We start from the raw sequence: 23,310 nt of genomic DNA on the forward strand, positions 1-23,310 counted from the left end.
CTCAAACTAAAGGCTTCAAGTTACAAGAAAGGAGATTCCGACTAAACATCAAGAGGAACATTCTGACAGTAAGAGCTATTTGACAGTGGAACAGATTCCCATGAGAGGTGGTGGACTCTCTTTTCTTGGAGGTTTTTAAGCAGAGGTTGGATGGCTATCTGTCATGGATGCTTGAGTTGAGATTCCTGCATCGCAGGAGGTTGGACTTGATGACCCTCGAGATCCCTTCCAGCTCTACAATTCTATGATTCTATGACCCCTGCTTATGGTTACACTCTTAACAAGGCAGGAATATTCATGACAAATGGCACATATGGAATGCCTATTGGGATAACACTGTCTTGATAGTAAGCTTTATGGAGTTTATTGCCTCTTTAACACATTATACCAACAAATCAATCTACAGCTCAAACTGCAAATTCTGCCCTCCCAGAAGGGTTCTCCTCTGTCCTTTCTGCTCAGCTTCCCTCTCACTCTGGGAGGAACCAGCTGCAGGGAGATAGCCTGACCCTCCTGGCCTCATTTGGAAGGTAATTAATACTTGACACCACATTAGCAGCACCTGGGCTTGGCGGAGGGAAAGGTCAGGCATGCAGCCATCTACCCGCAAAGACTTCCGAGCAGCCGCCTCTCTTTGCCTGCCTGCTTAATTTGTTTACTCACTAGGATGAGATTGATGGTTGGAGGACAGATTGGAGGAAGATGCCTCCAGAACAGGTCCAGGCATGAGAGACAAAGCATTCCATGTGCCCACTTGCATGTTTAGAATATAGGTCAAAATATTTCAAGTCCATTTCTAAGTGCCAGAGTGGTGATTAGAAGAGAAGAGTGCCTTCAACCATGCACCTTTCTGAGCCTCAAGCACTGGTGAGCCATGGCTTACCCACCTCTAGAAATGAACTGGGACAGGTTACAGAATAGACTTTCAGATGGGCATAATATATTTGACATTCCTCCTCCCCCCCCCCAAAAAAAAATCAGGCACTGCTTCTGACCACTACATGGCATGCAACATCTGGGGAACAGCTGGTCTGACTTCTTTCCCAAACTAATCAGTAGATGCCCAAAGTTGAAATGTCAGATGGGCTGATTCAAAGCTTTGTGCCTTTTCTACAGTTCTAAAACATATTCACACAACTCAAAAGATGTTGCTATAGACGTTAGGAATCAGAATTCCCAGCTCATGGCTCTTCCCACTGACCCCAATATACTGTATATTCATTTTAGCTACAGCGAGGAGCCAGGAGTCTTGGTTTCCAACAAAAATTCTTCAAAAGGAGCAAAAGAATATATGAAGGAACCTGCTGGATTAGATGAAAGACCCATCTGTCCAGTATTCTGTTTTTAGTGACCAGCCTATGACCCATGATAAGCCTACAAGTAGTACACGAGTGCAAGAGCACTATCCTTGCTTGTGCTCCCCAGCATTCAGAGACATAGTGCCTGATACTAGATGTTGTGCACAGCCATCATGGCTAGTAGTTACTTATAGCATTATCCTTCATGAATTTGTCTATACCATTACTAAATCGTATAGAAGAAGATTTCATAGTTTAACTATGCACTCTGTGAAAAAGTACTTCTTTGCCTTTCTTGGATCTTGTAACATTCAGCTTCACTGGATGACATCAGGTTCTAGTATCACGAGAAATGGAGGAAAATCCCCCCTCTATCCACTTTCTTCACACAAGGCATAATTTTATACTCTTATACCATGCTCCCCCACCCCCATTCACCTTTTTCCTAAACCAGAGTCCCAAATATGTAATATTTCCTTGTAGGGAAGTTGTTGGACCAAATGAATCTCCGGATCCCTTCCAACTCTAGAATTCTATGGTTCTATTATTCTTTCCTCTAATACCTTCTTTGATTTTGCTTGTTAACCAAGCTGACATCCTCTTGGCCTTGGTGCTACATTCTGGCTGAACTTCGGTTTATTGCAGTTTTGAAGAACCCACAAGAATTCTGGGGAGGTTTGACCCTGTTTACTTTCTCTTTCAACTTTCTTTTTACAAATCCAGTTTTCAAAAGAGAAATTTTCTCTTTGAAGTAATGTGTGACTGTGTTTGACTTTCACTATATATGACTTTTTATTTTTTAAAAAAGCAATTGTCCACTTAATTTGATAAAACTGTGGTCTCTGTATTGTCTTTATATCCAGTCCTGTGCAAAAGCCAAGTTTATATATTTATTTATTACTTTTGTGTCCCATGCTTTTCCAAGATAGAATAATTAACTGAAAAGCAGCTATGTAGAAGTGAAATTTTCATAATGTACAGCTTTTCTTAATCCTGGCATGACCAAATTCCCTTTTCCCCACTTCTGTGAAAGGGACAGAAATCCTTCCCTCCTTTCCATCTGGCTACCAAAACAAGCCACACTCCAGTCTATCCACCTTACCGCCCTTTCTGCCCTCTGGGGGTGGGTCTCAGTGGAACTATCAATGTCTGTTGTTGGGGTGCTTTGCCCGTGAAAACTAGGTGCCCCCTCTTTTTGACATTAAACAACTCAGCTCAATACAATAATACTCTCCTGGCAGGACACAAACTCCGTGTGCTGCCAAAGAGCTGTTGACAGAGCATGGCCTCCAGAAATAGACCCCAGGAAATTTCCATTCCTGACAAGTCCAGATGTGAACAGGAGTTGGTGGGTTAGCATGGGGATCCATCAGTGCATGGATGACCAGAAGCAAAGGTGAACAAGGAGCTTGATTATCATTTAGGAACTGCATATTTTGCCCAGGTGTACAGGTGTGAAAAAATCTGCACCTGCTGAAATCCTCTCTTCTGCACAACTCTAAAGGCTGTACTCCTCCAGTCACCATTGATTAAACATGCAACTGGGAAGTGGTTATGTAGGCTCTCAAGCCTTGGCTGGCATTTTTCATTTTCTCACTTCCAAACAAAGAACATTTTCTTCTGAACTTTGAAGCGACTAGTAGATTTAAATGTATGTGGGTGTGTTTGCACACTTGTAGATTCCTAACAGTTCACCTGGGTCCTCTCATCACAGCCAAGACATGGGTGTGTGGGTGGAATCTATGCATGGCACCTCAGTCCCTTTGCCAGTGACACCTAGCACTGAAGGAAACAGTTACATAAACATAACAGTCATTATCTCAACATAGCCCTGTTCTGAATGCAGATTAACTGTTCCAGCCGCAACACTCAGTCCCCTCCAGGAGGTGCTCTTCTTAAGGCACAAACCCATGATCCCTAGACAGAGCCTGGAATTTGCCAATGGTAATGTCTTTTACATGGGACAAAGAACAAGGGAGCATTTATGTAGAACAATATCTGCTTAATTTACCTGCTAAAAGGGGGACAGGAAGCATGAGCTGTGCTTCCTGCTTTCAAAGCAAGTGGTATAAGATTCAACATGGAACTTGCATGGAAGAAAATCACTTAATGCATTCCAAGATTTCCTGTATCTGTTTGCTATCATTACATCAAATACATGAAATGGGAAGCATAACTCATTTCATTATCCTGTAGGCAGAAAACATGCAAAAGAATGCACAAGGTACATACAAATGTGCTTTACAACAGGGTGATGCATTCCTGCAAAACAGCCCTGACTTTATTCTGCTGACCTTTACTATGAAAAAGGATGGATCTTATGACACAAGCACATACTTCCACATCCCTCTCTTATGGATGTTGAGTTGGATCCAGACAAAGGGCTTATACACACTTATCTGTGCTTAAAAGCTCCACTTTCAAGTGCTTTCCTTCCTTTCTTTTTGCCCTAGAGCTTTCACTGTGAAAACTGCTCTTTGGTGCTCAATTGTCACAGTTGTCGATTTGAGTTTTCAAAGGATTGCCTTTGCTCCAATTAAGCTTGAAGGAGAGGGTTTTCATTGGGAAGGCTCCAGAGTAAAACAAGTGGGGGTCACTTGGAAAATGGAGTTTTAAAGCGCAGATGGTACCTGGAAAGAGCAGAGCAAAGGTAAGTGTGGATAAGCCCTTAGTTGCATTTAGGTCCCACTGAAAGCAATGGGATGCATTAGTCATGCCTTAAATCCTATATAGACTTCAATTGACATTTTCAGTTCAGTTCTATAAATGTGCATAGGATCCAAACCACTGACCTCTTCTTGTAAACAGGTTTCAGCAATTAATCTTGTGAGCAAAACCCCTATCCAGATAAAGACTAGAATGAGGTGAACTGTAAAGCACAGGCTATGCAATTACTTTAAAAATAGAGAGTTTGGATTTAATGGCATAAACCTGCTTTATTTACTGTATAAATACAAAAGCCATGTATACAGTGTCAGTGTTTTTCAAGCATTATCACTATTTTAAAATGACCATTTGAAATCACTGTGGCTCATTGCTGTGGTGCTAATGCCTGACTATTTTTGTAATTCTTGCTTCAAAGCTTAAAGCCCCCCCCCCAAGCTTCCCTTCCCAGCTGTTCCAATTTTTAAGTAACCATGAAAAGGAGTGCTTAAGCTTGGTTCCAGATGCATAAGCCAAGCAGTTGCGTACTAAGAAAGTCTTTCAGCAGCTGTGGAATTTTAAAAAGCACAAAGAGAACCGTTCAAGGATTTTTACTAGACCGAAATGATGGCATGCGTTAAGTGATTAGCTCATAACCATCTCATCATTGCCGAATGATGACATTTGATTGGAATACCTTGCTCTCTTGAAATGCCTTGCCTACAATGTAAATCAAATAGTGATGAAATGGAATGCAAAACATTGCAGGGAAAGAGGTCTGTCATCTGCCCATAAACCCTGAGATTCCCTTTAGCCTCTATTGATCTAGTTTCCCTGGAGATGGCAGTTGTTGCCTAGTGAAGGGCATTGGAAAAGCGGTAGCCACAAGAGTTTTAAACCTTCTGCTGTTTGAAAGATTGGAAGCAAGCTTTGAGGAGGTTTTTCTTTTTTTAAAAAAAGGTAAGACGGAGGACAACTATGGAAGCACCTGAATTGAAGGGGAAAGGAAAAAATGGATTTAAAAAAGTGGACTTTGAAGAACAAATAAAATGAGATACAACTGCGCAAATGAAGACACGTGGAAAAAGTAGTCGCTGACTGTGAGAAGACTGCTTGAAGATTTGCCAGAAGACCGAGATTGTCACTACAAACAAGTCTATAAAAGGAGCTTTGGAGAGCAAATAGGCAAAGTCACAGAGGATAAAACGATCACTGGCTCCTAGTTTTAACAGCTATATTACCTCCAGGATTAGAAGCCGTATGCTCTGAATATCAGTTGCTGGGGATAAGGAGTGGGAAAGTGATGTTGCTCTCATAAGCTACTTGCACGCTTCCCATAGGCATCTGGTTGCCACTGTGAAAACAATCCCGGACTAGATAGGCTCTTCATGTGTTCTTAAAGTTCTAATATTTATTGGGAGGAGATGAACGATTGATATATAAATATATACAGTCAATCAAATATTCAAGTTGGTAAGAAAGGCAATACAAGTTACAATTCCTCCACAGAATTCAGGAAAGACCATTAGAAAAAGTAATGTATAGATGTCCTGCTGTTTTTCCTAGAATTTTGGCAAAGCATACATTTATTTAATTCTATTGATTCGTACCCAACCTTCCTTCTAAAAGTACACATATTTACGCACACAGAAGCGTTGCCTTCAAAGGTTCAGGAATTCTGGTAGGTCGTGGCAGGCTGAGGGACAGGCAGACCCTGAAAATCCTTAGAGAAGCGCTTGAAATTACTTGAAATTCTAGGCCGTTACTTTATTTCTTACTGTATTTCAGTACTACTTTATGAACTGCCCTGACAATGGAAAGGCAGTATTTAAAAAAAAAAACCTTTTATGTAAATGATGTGGATTAGCCACTGAATGACATGCAAAAATCAAAACGTTTCCTTTCCATTAAGAAGAATGTCAGGGAAAGCTAAACCTGGTCATAAAAAAAAGGGTTGCAACCTTAGGCTCAGTATTGCATTTAAAAAATGCTTCCTGTTCATTACCAAGAAAATGTTATAGGGTTAATTAATTAATTAATAATAATATCTGCCCCCTATAAAGTAGAGAAAGGTATGTTCACAGGATTCTCTCTTCTGTGCTGTTCTTTTGTTTGTACAATCTGGATTGAGGGTAGGATTTTTTGGTGTTGTTTAATTAATGTGAAACAATAGAATCATATTGTGTCTATTCTTTTGAGGCATTTTACTGGATTTGAAACTTGTGGACACAATTTGCCTCTTTGTTTTAACTTTCATATGGTGCCTGAGCCATTCGGGATAGTAATCATCATCTTTATAAACGGCAAACTTAGCGGTCCTGTGCTTTGTTAAAAAAATAAAATGAAAAAGACAAAAGGGGACAAAAGTTTCAAAAGCGTGATGAGGGGTGGGAACTCTCCTATAGGAAACAAATTCTAGAAACACTAAAAAGCCTTGACAGTTATGAAAGGGGAGGAACCGGCAGTTGGTGACAGTTGAAATAAACACCAGTTGATTTGAAAAACTGCAACTACCTCTTCAGAGCCATTGTAGATTTTATGAGAGAAAGAGCGTTACACACTGAACTTCCATCCAGTTTCTAACACGAGGAAAACATAATTTCAGAAAGTAACTGCACAAGGAAGAATGACTAATGAGAGACAGAATTTGGAAAATAGTTGAAACCATTGTACATCTCAGGAAAGAAGAAAAATAAGAGAACTAGGCACTGGCACTTTGAAAACTACATCTGGAGAGTATTTTGAGAGTAGTAATTGTTTAAAGTTGGGAGAGAAATTGTAGAAAACCAGACTGGATAAAAAATAAATAAATGAATGCAACCGCATAAATAAAAAATATGTGAAGGGGGAAAGTATTGATAGTAGAGTATAAACTGAAGAAAATTAATAATTGAGAATTGAGAAAAATCGCACAATAATTTCAGGAAAAGGGAGCAGCAGGATATTTTGGTACTCTACTCACAGTACCATGGCAACCATTTTGTGGCAGTACCCACAGCATTTTTATCAATATATGAGTACTGGCACCTCAGGTATTTTTTTTACCACCCCCTACCCCCCACCCCATGGGGGTATTTTTTAAAAAAACATGGAAAGGTGTTCACATAGTTCACTATTCCACAGTAACATCATAAAAATAAAAATAAAAATTCATTATTTATATTTGTTTTTAGACTTTGTTGATTTTATATGCATTTCATACTGTTTTGCATTAGCAGTTTAGATAGTTTTTCTTTTTTTATTAAGCTGTCTACACATTTTGTTAAATAAAATATAAATAAAACAAACCCAGGGATAGAAAAGGACAAAAAGTGCTCAGTTCAAGTCTAGTTAACAGACACTGATGATATTCTAATCAAAACTAGCATAAAGATTTGGGAGTGGGGCATTTATTTGTGGGGAACATATTTATGAATGTTTTTCAAAATAAAAGTAATTTGCCAAGCATACAAAAATATGAGCAGTTGTCAATGGTTCATATAATATAGTGAAAGGAAACAGAAGGAAGTAAAAGGAAACAGAAAGGAAACAAAATGCGGCATGAGGAGAAAAAATCATGTAAGTATTCCTGAAAAGTATAACCAAATCTATTTCAATGCATACCCACCCACCCTACCAATAAAAGGCAGGAACATAAAACAAAGGGGAAACAACCCTCAAGTTATTAATAACAGACCAAAGGAATGCCATAAAGAGGTGTGAGGGGGAAAATAAAATGGGAGGATTTCTAAAATAGATGGAGGAAAAATGTGAAACTCTAAATGAGCACAGAAATGCTAATGATAGACAGTTTGTACACTACAGTGAAGGGAACTGAGGGAATTCAGGCAGCTTATAAACAGAAAACTGAAGTATAAAATTGGCAGGAAAATACCAAAAGCAAAGAAGAGGATACTCAAGGCACCAAGTAGACAAACTGTTGGGTTTTTTGTTTGTTTGATTTAAGTTTAATTATACAAAAGATACAATAAAAACATCTGAACAGATGTGTGCTCATTGGGCAGAGCTGAGAAACAAACATACAGAAAATAGCATCATGACCGTAAAAACTTGAGTGTTCCAGAGCCCTTCAGTGTGCAAAGGACACAATGAGTTTTCTATAGGCAACTTGAGACACATGTGCCAGCAAGGCTTAGCTCACCCAGGAGGCATCTGTCTCAGACAGCACAGGATCCATAGGGGCAGCAGATCTGGCCTCCAAGGATGCATTGCTTGCAGCTGACACCATGGCGGCGGCAACAGCTGTGGCATGCTCCTTGGAGACTGGAACATTTCCCCTATGAGAAAAGTGGTGATCGCATGCTGTCGCCATGGAAAGGTAGATAATAGCAGTGTAACATGGCATTTGGTCTCTCTGGGAATCCATTTCAAAAACCCTTTAATTACTTTCACCTTACTTTTCAGACAGTTATTGTCTCCCAAAGCAATAAAGAGAGAGGTGCTGCTACTAGGCTTGCAAACTAGAAAGACACACAAGGGAAGGGAGTGGAAAGAAAAGGCAGAGAAGAGAAATCAGTCCCTCAAGGCCAGAACAAAGCACAGGGCTAAAAGCATTTATATCTAGTTTGGGCCAGGTTCATCTTCCCTTGCCAGTGTTTTGCCTCTAATTAAAGTTAGTGGTTCTTTTTCCTTTGGACGATGGCTGGGTCCAGTGTGTTCTTTCGCCTTGCCTCTTGAAGTCCGAGAACAGCAGGCAATTTCCCCCCCAAGTGTCACTTTCTGGTAGAGAGGACAGATGCAAGTCATTTGCAGCTGCTCCTTCTCTGGACGATGGATGGAGCTAGGATTGTCCCCTTTTACATTGATGTTCTTTCGGGAGGCAAAGAGTGCAGCCTCCCAGTAACCTGTTGCTCCCTGACCATTGGCATAACCATAGTCCCTTCAGCTCTGAGGCCCTCAGGCAATTGTGTCTCAACACAGAGATCAGCGTGTCATAACATAACAGACTTATAACCTGTGCTATTTGATCACTATTTGAATATTCTGTTAAATTAATAGTAATTTAATTACAATTACTATTTAAGTGGCAGCTGGTTGACCACTGTGAAAACAGGATGCTGGACTAGATGGAACTTTAGTCTAGCATTCTCTTTCCCACAGATGCCTTTGGGAAGCCCACATGCAGAACATGAGGGTAACAGCCATCTCCTACTGTTGTTCACCAGTGACTAGTATTCAGAGGCAGCACGGAGATTGTGCCTAGTGGAAGATGATAGCCTACCCTTTTGTGTTTTATAGCTGTTAAGTGTGCAGGAATAATCAGATGAAACTTTTCACAGCACGGAAATCAGCATTTACCCGCTAACATCTGCATGTCAAATTCCTGTTAAAGGTACAACAGCAGGTCCTGGGCCAGCCTTTGGGAAGGCTTTATATACATCTTTTAACCATAAAAATAATGATGATGATGAAAGCAACTGAAATGTGAAACCATGAAATTTGCAGTGACACTGTAAAATCTGTCAGAATAGGCACCCTTTTTTGACCTACTTGATGAGGTTGGACTCATCAAGGCCCAGATTTAGCACTTGTTTTGAATTACATGGCATACCTTAGAACATGTTAAGTAGTATTGAAAAATGAGCATGGACAAAGTGTTCTCCTTCATCATATTTATGAATCAGATGCATCTGATGAAACAAGCATTACCTACTAAATCCCATAAATCAGTCAGATTTTAAGGGGCTATCATAGGACTCTCTCCTTTCTTGCCTACAAGTAACTACAAACATCACATCTCCATCTAGGTCAGAGGCTGCAGCTTCTCTCCAAACTCAAATTCCCTATCTAGAATCTAAGCATGCAGAATAGGTTTTAATTTCTAATTCTCTGTTGCTGGCTTTGTTTAGTCCTACAATGAAAAGGATTAGCTATACATACAAACCTGAGCACATGAACCTGGTCTCTTTAACCACATACCGGTAATTAGAAAGAAAACTAGAAGTCAGCAATAGGCAGGAACTTGGCACACATTTTCCAGAAGGTTAAACTGATGTCTTTGTTTTATTGCAAAAAAAATATATTAAGGCTTCTAATTCTTGGTGCAAACATTTTTCTTATTTTTGCTTGTAAAAGGGAGAAGCAGCTAGACTACCTTGTAAAGTAGGGCATGTCCCAAAGCTGCAGATGAGCAGGACCTCAGCCAGCCATTGTAAATAGTTGAGGCAGCTGCTGGGCTGGGCTGGCCTAATGTTACAAGGCGGGTTTATGGGATGATCCCCTCTCACCACAAATATCTCAAGGGGCCACAGAATAGGTCGCACTAGGGGGTTGGCTCTTAGCCCCATCATTTTTGCAGAGTTAACTCAGACACCACATCCTGACCTTTGCTTTCACTCCTTGCCTCTGCTTGGATTATGCTGGGCAAACGCCAGGTTCATTAGCTATTTATTTGGAGAACATTTGGTTTTCTTTCCTTGGACTCTGGTTCAGATCCAGCCAATGCTTTCCCCAGTGGTCAAAGTCATTGCACCAGTCATGGCACACGTAAATGGTAAATAAGAGAGTGCCTTGGCATATGTGACTACTTTCCCCTCATTACCAAGTAATCACTGCCAGTTCCCATTTCTGGACTGAAACATACAGTACTTGTTCCTGACAATTCTCTTTTGTGTATTTTGATGTCAAATATTCTCTGTAATCAAATATATGTTGAATATTCTCCTGATATTTGTTATCTATATTTGGCACATATTGATTTCAGTATCTGATATCTGATGAGTGATAATTTGATAGATGACATGCACTGGTATTTAAAATCTGATAGTATTAATATTCAGTGTTGTATCACAGTGGTTTTCCATTTTCTATCTCAAGGGAGCACTCTCAATGCCAACTTGTCTGCCAAATAAACTGCATATTACTAAGGGTTCTGGGACTTGTTTTAATGCTGCCAGTTAACATATACCAGTGATTTGGGCCTTACCATTGCTCACTGTGAACTCATTGCTCACTCCCTTATATGTATTGCTGAGAAATATCAGTAAAATTAAGTATGCCGTCTTTCAAGAACGCTTATAGATGTTGCTAGAGCACAACTTCCATTATCCCTATGCTGGCTAGGGCTGACAGGAACTGGAGTCCAACAACATCTGGAAGGTGGCAGTTTAGCTACCCACGCCTGACACATAGAGAATCTTCAGGTGTAAGTAGTTAGACATGCAGGAATATCTAGTGTATTGCACACCCATAGCTGTATGTCATGAATTAGGAGTTTCATAGGTACCAGTCAATCAGTGTTGTGCGTTGCCAACTTCTGCTGCAGTCTCACAGAACAGTCTGCTCCCTCTAAGATCAGGCCTGGAGAAAAAAATTGTTTGCTTGACTAGAAAAGGACAATGTGCTTTCAGAGTAGCCCCACCACACAGATAAAGAACATATCTGTGGTTGAAATTAGATCTGAACTGCATATTTGCTTGCTCCCAGTCTGTTGTCACTATACAGTGCTGTCTCTTATTACTATATCAATCTAGAAAACAAAGTCCTCTCACTGTAACACAATTTGAGTTTCTCAGAAGCAGGTCATATATATGGACAAAATAATCTTTTACAAATAAGAATGGTTTTCTGTTAGATAATCCAACTTTCTTTCCTAGGATATAAGTTTTCTGATAAAGTGTTATGTGGTTTAAGGAGTATTGAACTAAGATGGGCTAGCTAACCACAGGGTGAAGTAGATGTGATTTTCAGTAAGGCACTTTCAGAGTCAGACCAACATTTTCCAAAATAACTAAATATATAATGGCAATTCAGCCTCTTTAAATGCAGATCTGCCCCAATCACATCGGTAATTGATTCTTGTGAGGATCTCTACCCCGCCATCAACTGCTTGCCTAATTGCAGCCCATTCCTCAGATACTATGTCCAATCTGGGCTTACTTCCAATACTAGAGTCCAGTCAAGAGGGATTCACCTCTGCTCTGAAATCTCCTTTGCTCTTCCAATCAGTCTTCAACTCCTTTATATTTGATTGGGGCAGGTTCACATTTAAAAAGATGTGTTTGTCACCATCCTCTAGTTTGATAACTTTTCTCTATACAAATATTTACCCCCCCCTTTTTTTTGCATATTTAAGTAAAGCCCAGAGCTCTTTATGGTAACTATATTTGTAATGTATTTTTGTCTATGTTTGTCCTTTGATGCTATGGCCTTTCGGCTACGCAAATAAAGTCTATTGATTGATTGATTGATTGATTGATTGATTGAAAGCCCAGAGCTCGAGGCAGAGTTGCTGCATGGTGTAATTGTCAGAAGGCCATGGTATAGTCACCCAATACCACTTTCTGAAACTAACCTTTCAGGAAGCAATGGAACTATTGTGAAACAGTGTCCATGATTCCGCATGTCACAGAATTGGTCTAGAAGGATACAATGGTCAATGGTATCAAAAAACCACTGACAAATCCAGCAAGAATAAAGGTCCTCTATCCTGACAAAAGCAAATTCTATCCCAACGCTTGGCCCAGACTGATATATGGCTCCAAATAATCAATTTCCTCCAAAAATGCCTGGAGCTGCCAGAAGTTAAATACCACCTACACAGCACCTTGCCCCCAAAGGGGGTATTTGTGACCAGATAGTCATTTTTAAGTGACTTAGGATTCAGGAAAAAAATATTAAGAAGTAGCTGTACCACTACCTATTTCAAAGTAGCAGTCACCCAATCCTCCATCACTACGCCTAGAACTGCCCCCTTCCCAATCAGCATCGCCATTTAACTCATATTAGCCATGATGAGCAAGTGGCTCATTGACACCATTGTTAAAACATAGGAACTTTCTCCCCATCTACTGTGAATCCAAGGTCCTTGCATTAATTTATAAAGCCCTGAAAGACTTACATGAGGTCTAGGGTACCTTGGCTGCCTGAACTCTTACATCGCAGCTCAATCACATAGATAATCTGCAGGAACGTTGTTGTTGGTTTCTTGAGTTGTTGAGACTCACTTGATGACAAGAAACTGAGTCTCTTGTGCCATCAGCCCAGTATTACGGAATGGAATAGTATTGTCAACAGAGATTCAGCAGCTGCCTTCTGTTTCAACTTTTAAATGCCTGCCAAAAACATTTCTTTTCTGTCAGGTTTTTGCAGGCTATTAAGAACACATATTTCCATAATAGTTTGCTCATTACTGATTTTCACATTTTTATATGGATATTACCATATGATTTTAAAACATAATTGTTGAAAACAGCTCTGATATTTTTAATAATAATAATAATAATAATAATAATAATAATAATAATAATAATAATTTATACGCCGCCCATCTGGCTGGGTCTCCCCAGCCACTCTGGGAGGCTCCCAACAGAATATTAAAAAGACAATAAAACTTTAAAAACTTCCCTAAAGAGGGTTGCCTTCAGATGTCTTCTAAAGTCAGATAGTTGTTTATTTCTTTGTCATCTGATGGGAGGGCATTCCACAGGGCGGGTGCCACTACCAAGATTTATTTTTATTTATTTTGTTTATTTTTGTTTTTGTTTTTTTTTAAATAAGTACCGGTAAGTTTAAGAGGTACAGCTATAAGCACCTTTTCCGTGGACCTAAAAAATGGAAACTGATCATGTGCAACTCCTTATGGTGGTGAGCCTAGAAAATGTCACAGATAGTGAGTGATTCACACAAGAATTCATTATTTGACGTTTACTTATCATTTAATGACATCATTTAATACTGAATGTTTGAAAGACTTCCAGTTAAAGTACTGCATAGGAGATGATGTATCAGATCTGGCCATTCAATCTGATCTATGGTGGCTCTTTTACAAATACAGTAGAAGACACCATATGATTTTACAATCACTATGTGAATGTGTGTGAATTCATTCAAACTCAGACTTATATCCTCTGGGTGTGAAGTTAATTTGTAATATTTCATCACTAAAATTGTTTTATTTTTATCCCCATACCTGTCTACCTTCATCCCCATTGCCAGAAGTTCATCTCTCTACCTGGGCTGCTCACCTCTTTGGGCTGAGGGTCCTGGGCCTGAGCAATATCCAGCCTCTCACAGCAGCAAGAATCCTTTTGGCGAAGTATTGGAAGACTAAAGAATTACCTACTCTGGAAGAATGGCAGACCAAGGTGACTGAATTTATGGGACTGGCAGAGATGACCGGCAGAATCCGTGACCAGAGGAAAGAGACAGTGGAGGAGGACTGGAAAAAATTTAAAATCTATCTTAAAAATTGTTGTAAAATTTCGGAATGTTAAGATGTCAAGGGATTGGACACAAAGAATTACAGCTATAAATTGAAATTTATAAAACAGAATTTTTTTAAAGAGAATTAAATATAAAAATGGGATGAAGAATTGCTAAAAATTTTAAAATATGGATGCAGTGAAGGGGAGGTTCGGGGAAGTCGTGTTATGTTTATTTGTTTTTTGTTTATGTTGTAAAATCAATAAAAATTATTTAAAAAAAAAAAAAAAAAAGAGCAATATCCAGCCTCTCATTGCCCACACAGGTGATGAGCTTGGAGTTAGTTCTGGCACCGTGAATTGTTGCCATCACCTCACTGCTCTCCCTTTGCTTCCCCTGCCTAACTTTGGAAGCCTGCCCGGCTTGTGTCTGAGCCGTGACACATGTTGCCTTCTTCTCACAGTGGGAGAGATTAGAATGAGCCAGCTCTCACAGGCACAACTGACAGGCTGAGCAGAGCAAAAATCTGACTGTTTTGCAACGCTCTGCCCACCCAGTGTACACAGCTTGGGCCAGAGAGGAAACAGCTCAGCCGGCACCAGAAACGATGACACCTGGGCAGATTGATGCCATAGGACACGAGAAACAAGCAACAACAAGAGAATGGTCTGTTGTTGTGTTTCCACAAAAGACTTCTACAGCACCAGCTCAGAAGTGCTTTCCAGATCAAGGTAAGCTCTAGGATACAAGGGGAACATATACCTGCCAGTCCATGAGGTAAAACCAGCATGAGCTTGCAAATGTTTCAGTTGCACAGGGGTTTAGATCTAGCAGTAAATTGTTTTGTGGAACTCAACAAATTGCATATTCTCAGAGTGCTTGCAGAGGCTTAATATCTCAGACAAGTTCTTCAGATATCACTAGCAGCAGTTGGGCCTATTTTAGCTTATCAGATTTTTCTGCAGAAAGAGTAAAACTGGATTAAATTAAGGGTGAGGGAATTATGAGCTAGTATTTTTATGCCAATGTAACCCTCTGAATGCTGGAAAAGACTTAGATGCATGAACAGCACCAATCCCAGAATAACATCCTCTGGTAGTACATTTAAATAGACATAATTCAGGATTAATTCAGTGCTATTCATGTTTGAAGTTGTAGGGTAAACGTGGACACAAATGTGTCTTTGCATTTCCTGCAAGAAAGACTATTCCTGTAGAAAATATTTGCATGGTGCTTTTGTGGTGCCTTTTCCCCTACTGCTTTCTCACCAGTGTAAATGGTTTGCAAATGGCTCATAATTCTGTAAGTGTTGCAGAACACATTGATCATGCATTTCAGTGTGTTCATACATGTTCTCACATTCTGTGCATGGCAGAGATAATCGTGATTACACTGTGGAAAACCTTTGGAGCTTCCCAGAAGTGATGTTTCATCAACCGTTCTTGCAATCTACAGTTGTTCAAATGACTTCTCCAGCGTTTTATACAGATACAGCTCTGTGGCCAAAACAAATGCATGTTTACTCAAAGAAACTGCAACTGAGTTCAATAATAAAAGCTCTGAATATGTAACAGCATATCAGTGGGAACAAGTGATTGTATGAAAATTAGGTAACAGATGGTGTCATTTTAAATAAGTAAATTAAATGCAAGTTCTAAATTCTAAATTTCAACTGATTAAGAATATCGGTGCTTTCAGTCTCACAAGTATGATCAAAACAGGGCTTTTAGAGCTCCAGCCCCAAACAGCATCTGAACTGTAATTTAAACAGAATAATTTCAAAGTTCCACTGAATGAATTGGTTGTTATGTTTAATGGTCTTTTATATTTCTGGTCTGTGACCATAATAAATCAGTTCAATTCAATGGTCATTTAAACACTCCCTCTCTCTGCAACGGTCACCGTAATGCAGGAATATCATAAATATTCTTTTAAATATCATGAATTGGAAAAGTATATGGCAGTGCAAATATATTTCACACATGCTACCTTTATCTCTCAGCCTTTATTTCTATACTTTTATTGTCTCTTCAACAATAAAAAGATATCTTGTAAACTCCCTGAGGCAGAGACCTGATAATTGTTTTTTCTTTCTCATAAATTGATGGTGAAGGACCCGGGTGGTGCTGTGGGTTAAACCACAGAGCCTAGGACTTGCTGATCAGAAGGTTGGCGGTTTGAATCCCCGCAATGGGGTGAGCTCCCATTCCTCGGTCCCTGCTCCTGCCAACCTAGCAGTTCGAAAGCACGTCAGAGTGCAAGTAGATAAATAGATACCGCTCCGGCGGGAAGGTAAACAGTATTTCCGTGCGCTGCTCTGGTTTGCCAGAAGCAGCTTAGTCATGCTGGCCATGTGACCCGGAAGCTGTACGCTGGCTCCCTTGGCCAATAAAGCGAGATGAGTGCCGCAACCCCAGAGTCGGCCACGACTGGACCTAATGGTCAGGGATCCCTTTACCTTTAAATTGACTGTGCATAATAATCATTAGCAGTAATAGTAGTAGCAGCAAGAGTTTGGCCTTGGGGCATACAGAGGGAATCTTCCTTTCCACAGCTCAACATAGAGCTTGTTTTCATATTACATTTCTAATTCAAATAAACTATTAGAAATAACTTATAAGAAAACCATATGATTTCTCTGGAGCTCTTGTCAGCAACAAGTTTAATAAGCATGGCATTTTTAGTGGTGATGGTTGACGGTGACAAGCAAAGCACCCACAGCAACTTCGCAGAGGGATTTATCACTACATACATCTGCTTTCAAGCTCTTTCAATATTATCTTTCCCAATGGTTCAATGGTTGTGTTTTTTAAAGTAACTCTTTATTTGAACTACAGTTTATTTTCATCCTCCCCAATTATTAAAATATGCGTACAACACTTTAAAAAGTGTTTTAGAGCAAATTTAAAACTTGCTCTTTCTAGTGGATACCATTTCAGCAGTCTTCCCCCTGCCAATTATCATTATTTATATTATTGAATAAATATATAACTAGATAGATAACTAAATATATAGGTTAATACTGTAAATATCTGCAGCCCTGTAACATTATTTGTAATGAAAGTGATTCAGTGGCTTACATTAAAGTAAAATAAAAAATATCACTCTGACTTACCTAGGTTTTACATCCTTATATAGAGGCATCTTGTTTGATCTCCAAATCATGATATATGAAGACAACTAGACATTAATTTCTAAAAAGAGAGGTGCTGTGGCTGAAGACTTTTTGGCTATTCCACCTTCTTAACTTGAAAGCCCTTGTCCCTAAAATCAGATGCATCAGGACTGATTCAGGCCTGTTTGAAATCTGCCAACATTCAGAGCTTTTTCTCTTCTAATTGATTACTTCACATCTTCAAGGGCTGAGTGCCAGCATTTAAAACAGAATTCATGGCTTAAACTAGATGAAACTTGGCTCAGAGAACTCCCATAGGTAATAGATAGCTTGAGACTATGCTCAATCATCAGTTGACCATGTGTGTGTTTGTTTGCATTCCTATGTACTGCATTTTTATCCTGCACTCCTCCAAGGACCTCAGGGTATTAAACATGACTCCCTTTTTTATCCTCACTACAACCTTTTGAGGCAGGTTAGGCAGGGGGAGAATGACTCAATGAAAGTCACTCAGCAAGCTTCACAGCTCAGCATTAATTTTCCCGTGTCATGGTTCAACACACTAACTACTACTAATCCAGACTCTCTATTTTCCAGTGGAATTCATTCACATACCAGCAAATTCAGGTTGCCTTATTATAGTTGACTGGGAGGTCTTGCGCAACAAACCTGCTTCCCCCAAAGATCGAACTTTTTGCTATAAGGAAAGTGATCAGGAAACGCATTGGAAAGTGTGAGGCAACACTTGCTTTGATGTGTCATCAGACCTCCCCAAAAACAAATCAGAATGAATGCTCATTAAATAACCTATGTCATCTAATTTACTTGCAAACAAACAAAAACCATATTTATTTAAGATATTTATATTCCACTTTTCGGGCGAACCTCACAAAGAGGTTTACTTTAGATTGTTACTAAAATAAACATATTTTTTTAAAAAACAAACCACTTACAGTAAATATTACTGTCTGTTCAGAAGAAGTTGCAACTGCTTCTTCTCTGCTCCCTGCAGGGCAAGATGGTCCTTCAGAAGCTGCTGTGGTGACAGGTGGAGGCCACCACTGGGAGCTGGATGGAAGCAGTTCACCAGGCTCTTTCCTCCTTAATTGCAATCAACCCTTTGTGGCATATTTCGAAGCCCAAGCAAAAGTATATCCATGGAGTTAGGCATTAGGTTTCTGCCTTAAGCACAACAGGACAGAGAAGTGGGGATGGAATTGGTTTTTTTTTTGAAATTTACTCCCAATGGAATGTTTAAACCCCCCCCCCAAAAAAACAACAACCCCAAAGCAAAAGTCAAATTGCATGGAAGACTCCATCAACAAGAGAAGATTGCAGGGGAGGAGAATCCTGTTGCTGTGGGACGTTGTCAAAGCTAAAAAGATAATTGGGATATGGGAGATGGATTAGAACATATTCACAGAGGATAAATCTATCAACACCTACTAGCCATAGTGGTTAAAGCGTAATTTATCCAGTCGTTTGACCTGAGACAGCTGAAAGCTGAAAGGGAACAATGGTAGAAGGGGAAACTATAAAGCAAGAGAGGTGATATGTTTATCTTGGAATGGCTAAGCTATTAAAAAACACTGAAGAGAGCTTTCTAATTACAGCAATATCTTGTTCAGGCTAAAGAACAAAAAGGTTCAGAGCAAAAGAGAAGTTTCATGTTCAAAGAACCACAAGCTGGCTCTCCTGTGGTTCTTTGAACAAAGGAAGGAGGGGCTATGTTAACTGAAGTTATAATAGAGAATCAAAAATTAAATACAGAATCACAAAATATTTAGGAGTAGATCCTTAGTTCTGGCTACGCAAAAGGTAAAAAGAGCTCAGTAATCCCAACCTTGAAAGAAGCAAGTTATGAAAAAGTCTTCTCATTAAAATGTTAAATATTATAATATAAAAATTATCTTGCTCATTTTCTCACTGCTTTGACTTGAAGGAAGGGTGTGTCTTTTCTGTCTGTGTGTATGGCGGAAAAAAGCCATGCTATTTATAATCCAATTAGCACAGTCCTTAAATTTGTTCTAAAAATGATTGTTTCAGATAGAAAATATGAACACAAACCTCTAGCATCTTTCCATTTTGTTATGAACACCTTCGCCCAAGCTACAAGCATCTTGTATGCTAGAGAAGAAGGAATAGTTCCTCTCCAAGGGTTCTACTCTGTTTACGCAAATGGATCAAAGAGAAGAGCTGCAACTGAGGAAACCATGGAGGAGAGAAATTTTGTTCCCCCTACAAGAGTTTATCCAGTCATTACAGTTTTTTCTGTGGAAAGTCCCAGCAGACTTAAATTGTGAAGGGGAAAGGAACCTCAAACTGGAAAAATTTCATGTGATGCAATTATGACTCTTCCCCCTTAATAATTTTTTCTGGTTAGTCTACTGCTCCTGGAAAACTGCTGCCCTAGGCAGCCATCTGTGTTACCTATAGGGTTGGGGCAGTCTTTGTTTATTGGGCGGTGTGAAGAAGTCAGGGCTCCTAACTTCAGTGGTGGGAAGGTTGGTTCTACTTGCTCATTGGTGAAGGGGAAAGCATGCTGTGCAACTCAGTGGTATTCTAGTCATTATTATTAGTTTTGTGTTCCAGTGAGCCTTGGTACTGAAACACCAGGCAAGGTTCTGGTGAGTCCTGGATGATAGTAAGCCCGGATCAGACCCAATACTTGGTTAAAAAGCAAGGTGGATTAAAAAGAGCAATCCATGGCAATATATTTTTCAGAATCATTTACAGACCTATCAGGCAGTTTGCTTGCACTCCCCCCCCCCCAGTGGCCATATATTTTCCCTGTGGGCTTCAGAGCTGGGCCCACTGAGTGTGAGATTCTGTCTCAGCAGGAGCTCTAATATCGCTGTGCAAGGGCAACCTGGCACCCAATACCCTATCAGCAATTTCTCACAAGGAAAGAGCAAACACCTGCCCAGGTCTGCAGGGCATTCCCTTCCCTCCTCCTGCACCATGTTTGCTGAGTGAAACTGAAGCTAGTGCCCTATCGAGATCTGCACTGTCTATCACTATCAGTTTCTTAAAGAGAGAAAGCTAAGCAAGGTTTAACTTCTAAAACCAGAGGTGGTGGGTATTCAAGCGGAGCTGAACTCCCTCCTTGATTTATAGGTGTGAATGGGCTGCTCAGAGGTGAGAGAAAGGCTCTCAGCAAATTCCTGGCTTACAGCTTGTTTATTTCCTTTCCCCCCCTACCCTTATCTGAGTAGCTCAGGGCACAGTACTGTACTTGGTTGCAGTGGCGTAGCGTGGGGGGTGCAGGGGCGGCCGGCCGCACCGGGCACAACATCTGGGGGGGGGCGCTTGCACTCGCAGCTCTCTGCCCCCTGCTAAAATCCACGGGTTAGGGGGCGCAAATTACTTGCCTTGCCCTGGGTGCTGACATCCCACGCTACGCCACTGCTTGGTTGTGAAGCACCCACCACACAGCACAACTTAGAGTGAAAGACAACCCAAGATCACCCAGTCAGTTTTAATGCTGACTGGAGATTTAATGTCCTCAGGCCACCTAGCTTTCTAGCCACTACTTACAATGTTGCTATCCTAGTTACAATTTTTATGGTATTGATTGCAATGTGGACTACCAGAGCTGAGGTCCTAGCTTGGAAAATTTTTGACTCAGGATTCCATGGCTGTGCACAGACACACATAATCTGAGCAGTGTAAAAGTACACTCAAAGCATTATATGCAATATAATCTCTCCCTATATCCATTTCAAGGGAAACCTGTACTTCAGGTATGCAGCAAAGGCCAAATTTGCAAAGCCCTGGTTGACTGAATTCCCTTTCCGGAATATTTTCCAGCTGCTTTTAAAAAATGTTCTTTACAGGATAAATATGCAAGAGAGGCTAGTGGTGGGGAACACAGACTGTCCGAAAAATGGCAGGAGAGGGCAGAGAACAGGAAAGACCATCACCATTTGATTTAGAGGCTGGACATGTGTCATTTGAAGGGCAAAGGCAAAGAGAAGCAGGTCTCGGAAGGAAAAAAGAAGAAGGAACCTGCTTGTCTTTCTAGCAGTGCATAATAATGTAGCAGTGCTCTGTCAAGGAGCATATGAAATAATAAAAGTGTGTCTGAATATGTCCAGAGTGCCTTTTAATGACTTTTTAACAGCCCAGGTTTAGTCCCATATATATTATGACTTCCAGGAAATTTGAGTCCCTTCTGTTTTTAGAATTTAATAACGGATCAATTCCCCCAAAATTACAATGTTTCTTTGCAACCACATTCCATTAATGATAGCTTAAAATGTATGCCACCCACCGAAGGAGTATTTTGGCATTTGAATATTAGAGGTTGCTGCTGCTGTATTCTTAGGGTTCAAATTGTTCAGTGCTTTCAGGCACCAATCAGCAGTTGGGGGAGTGGTGCAGGAAAGACAACTTACTCCTTACTTTAAAGAAAACAAAAGAGATTATTGTGGACTTTAGGAAATGTAAATTGAATATTCAGCCAGTGCGTGGAACAGGCCTTGGTGTTTCAATTTCTGGGAATGGAGTTGAGAGATGACCTAACCTGGGGAGAAAACAGCAAAGACCTTATGAAGAGAGCACAGCAGAGGTTATATTTTCTGAGAATCCTCCAGAAAAACAATCTCTCAGATGGCATTTATCATTGTACTGTGGAGAGTGTATTAACTTATGGTCTCTGTGTGTGATTTGGGAGCTGCACAACTAGGGAAAAAATAATGCTGTCCAGGATTGTAAAGACTGCAGAGAGAATAATTGGGTGCACTCTTCCCACCTTAGATCAAATCTATGCTGTCAGGTGCCATAAGAAAGCTGCAGAGATAGCGCAGGATAGTGCGCACCCCGGGAATGATCTTTTTCAGCTTCTGCCTTCTGGAAGAAGGTACAGGGTTATAAAGACTAGGACTAGCCGCCTGAGAAACAGTTTCTACCCAAATGCAATTCTGGTTTTAAATGCAGTATAAGGAGTCTCTATAGGGGTATATTGTATTTTAAAATGGGAGTTTCAGAGTTTTTAGGGGGTTTTGAATGTCTTATGTAGATTTTTCAATTTCATCGTTCCGTATGGGACAATGACAATAAAGATATCATATTGTATCGTAGGCGGTGCAGTGATCGATGGTACCCAGCAAAGCATTGCAAAAAAGATTTTTTTAAAAAACAACAACCCAAAACAATCCTGCCAACAGAAAGAGTTTCAGTACATCCCCAGTTGGGTAACATTCCCCCCCCTTACTACACTGTCTGTGGATCAAGAAAATCCAAATTAAATTGGGGGTGGGGGAGCACAGGCTGCCACTTGAATGAGAATGTCATCATGTGAATGAAGCGAAAAACATACACACAATGGGATGCATCATATCCAGTTTAAACTGCTGTGTTCACCATCTTTTTGCTATGAGTCACACCAGACTGCTCCATGAACAACTTCTCTATAGCTTCAAAAACAACAGTGAATTATATACTGGAAGATGAAGAAGAGTTTGGCTGTGAAGGATAAGGTGATTGCTTAAGGGAGGGTTTTCTATGCCATATATGGTTTCTTGGCTGTTGATGAGTTAGCAGCAAATCCCTGTGCGATGCATGCCCATGCCAATGTGTTTTACGGTGCCTAATATGCAAACTGACTCACCGCTGTCTCTCCCATGTTTATCCTCCTAAACAACGTATTCACCAGAAAGCTGGGGAGAAAACACTTCGCCCCACTGATTGATGAATCTCCCCTCTATTTTCTAAAAGGTGCTCGTTGTTCCTAGTTGCTATCTCATGATGACCAACAACTGTGAGTATCTAGTGCACTGGCCCCCAAATGGGCCTGCTGTTTGTGTGCCTTTGGTCTCATGAGAAGCATCCCTGAAATGAGGGGGCCAGGCTTCTACCCAGAACACCTGGTTGCCCCAAATACTTTCTGTTTAAGTTTAAATTTATGATAGACAGCTTTTATTAAAAGAATGAGGCCTTGCCCACCACCTTGCAAGCCATACCTTTTCAAATTCCTGACCTGAATCGCTCAGCTTGCTCATGATTCCTGCTGGTTTAGGGTGGATCGGAAACTAGCCCCTTATCATACTTAACGTGTGTGTGTGTGTGTGTATCTGCTTTATTTAGTAATCTTGTAATTATGTTTTATTA

At 40.2% G+C, this 23,310-nt stretch overlaps 1 protein-coding gene across 4 annotated transcripts in view; it reads left to right on the forward strand.

Moving 5' to 3' along the window:
* Positions 1–3,488: 3,488 nt before the first annotated feature.
* LOC309327461 (putative serine/threonine-protein kinase SBK3) overlaps positions 3,489–23,310 on the forward strand; it is a 29,378-nt gene continuing 9,556 nt past the window's right edge. Inside the window, exons 1-2 of one of the 4 annotated variants that reach the window (XM_081836756.1) lie at positions 3,489–3,522; positions 14,642–14,815. In XM_081836756.1, the coding sequence (XP_081692882.1) occupies positions 3,504–3,522; positions 14,642–14,815 (193 nt within the window). In that variant the 5' untranslated portion in view covers positions 3,489–3,503. The other 3 variants (XM_081836757.1, XM_081836755.1, XM_081836758.1) reach the window with 3 other exon arrangements.

Source organism: Podarcis erhardii (genome assembly GCF_964252035.2).
Source record: "Podarcis erhardii genome assembly, chromosome: 13".
In the NCBI taxonomy this organism is placed as follows: Eukaryota; Metazoa; Chordata; class Lepidosauria; order Squamata; family Lacertidae; genus Podarcis; species Podarcis erhardii.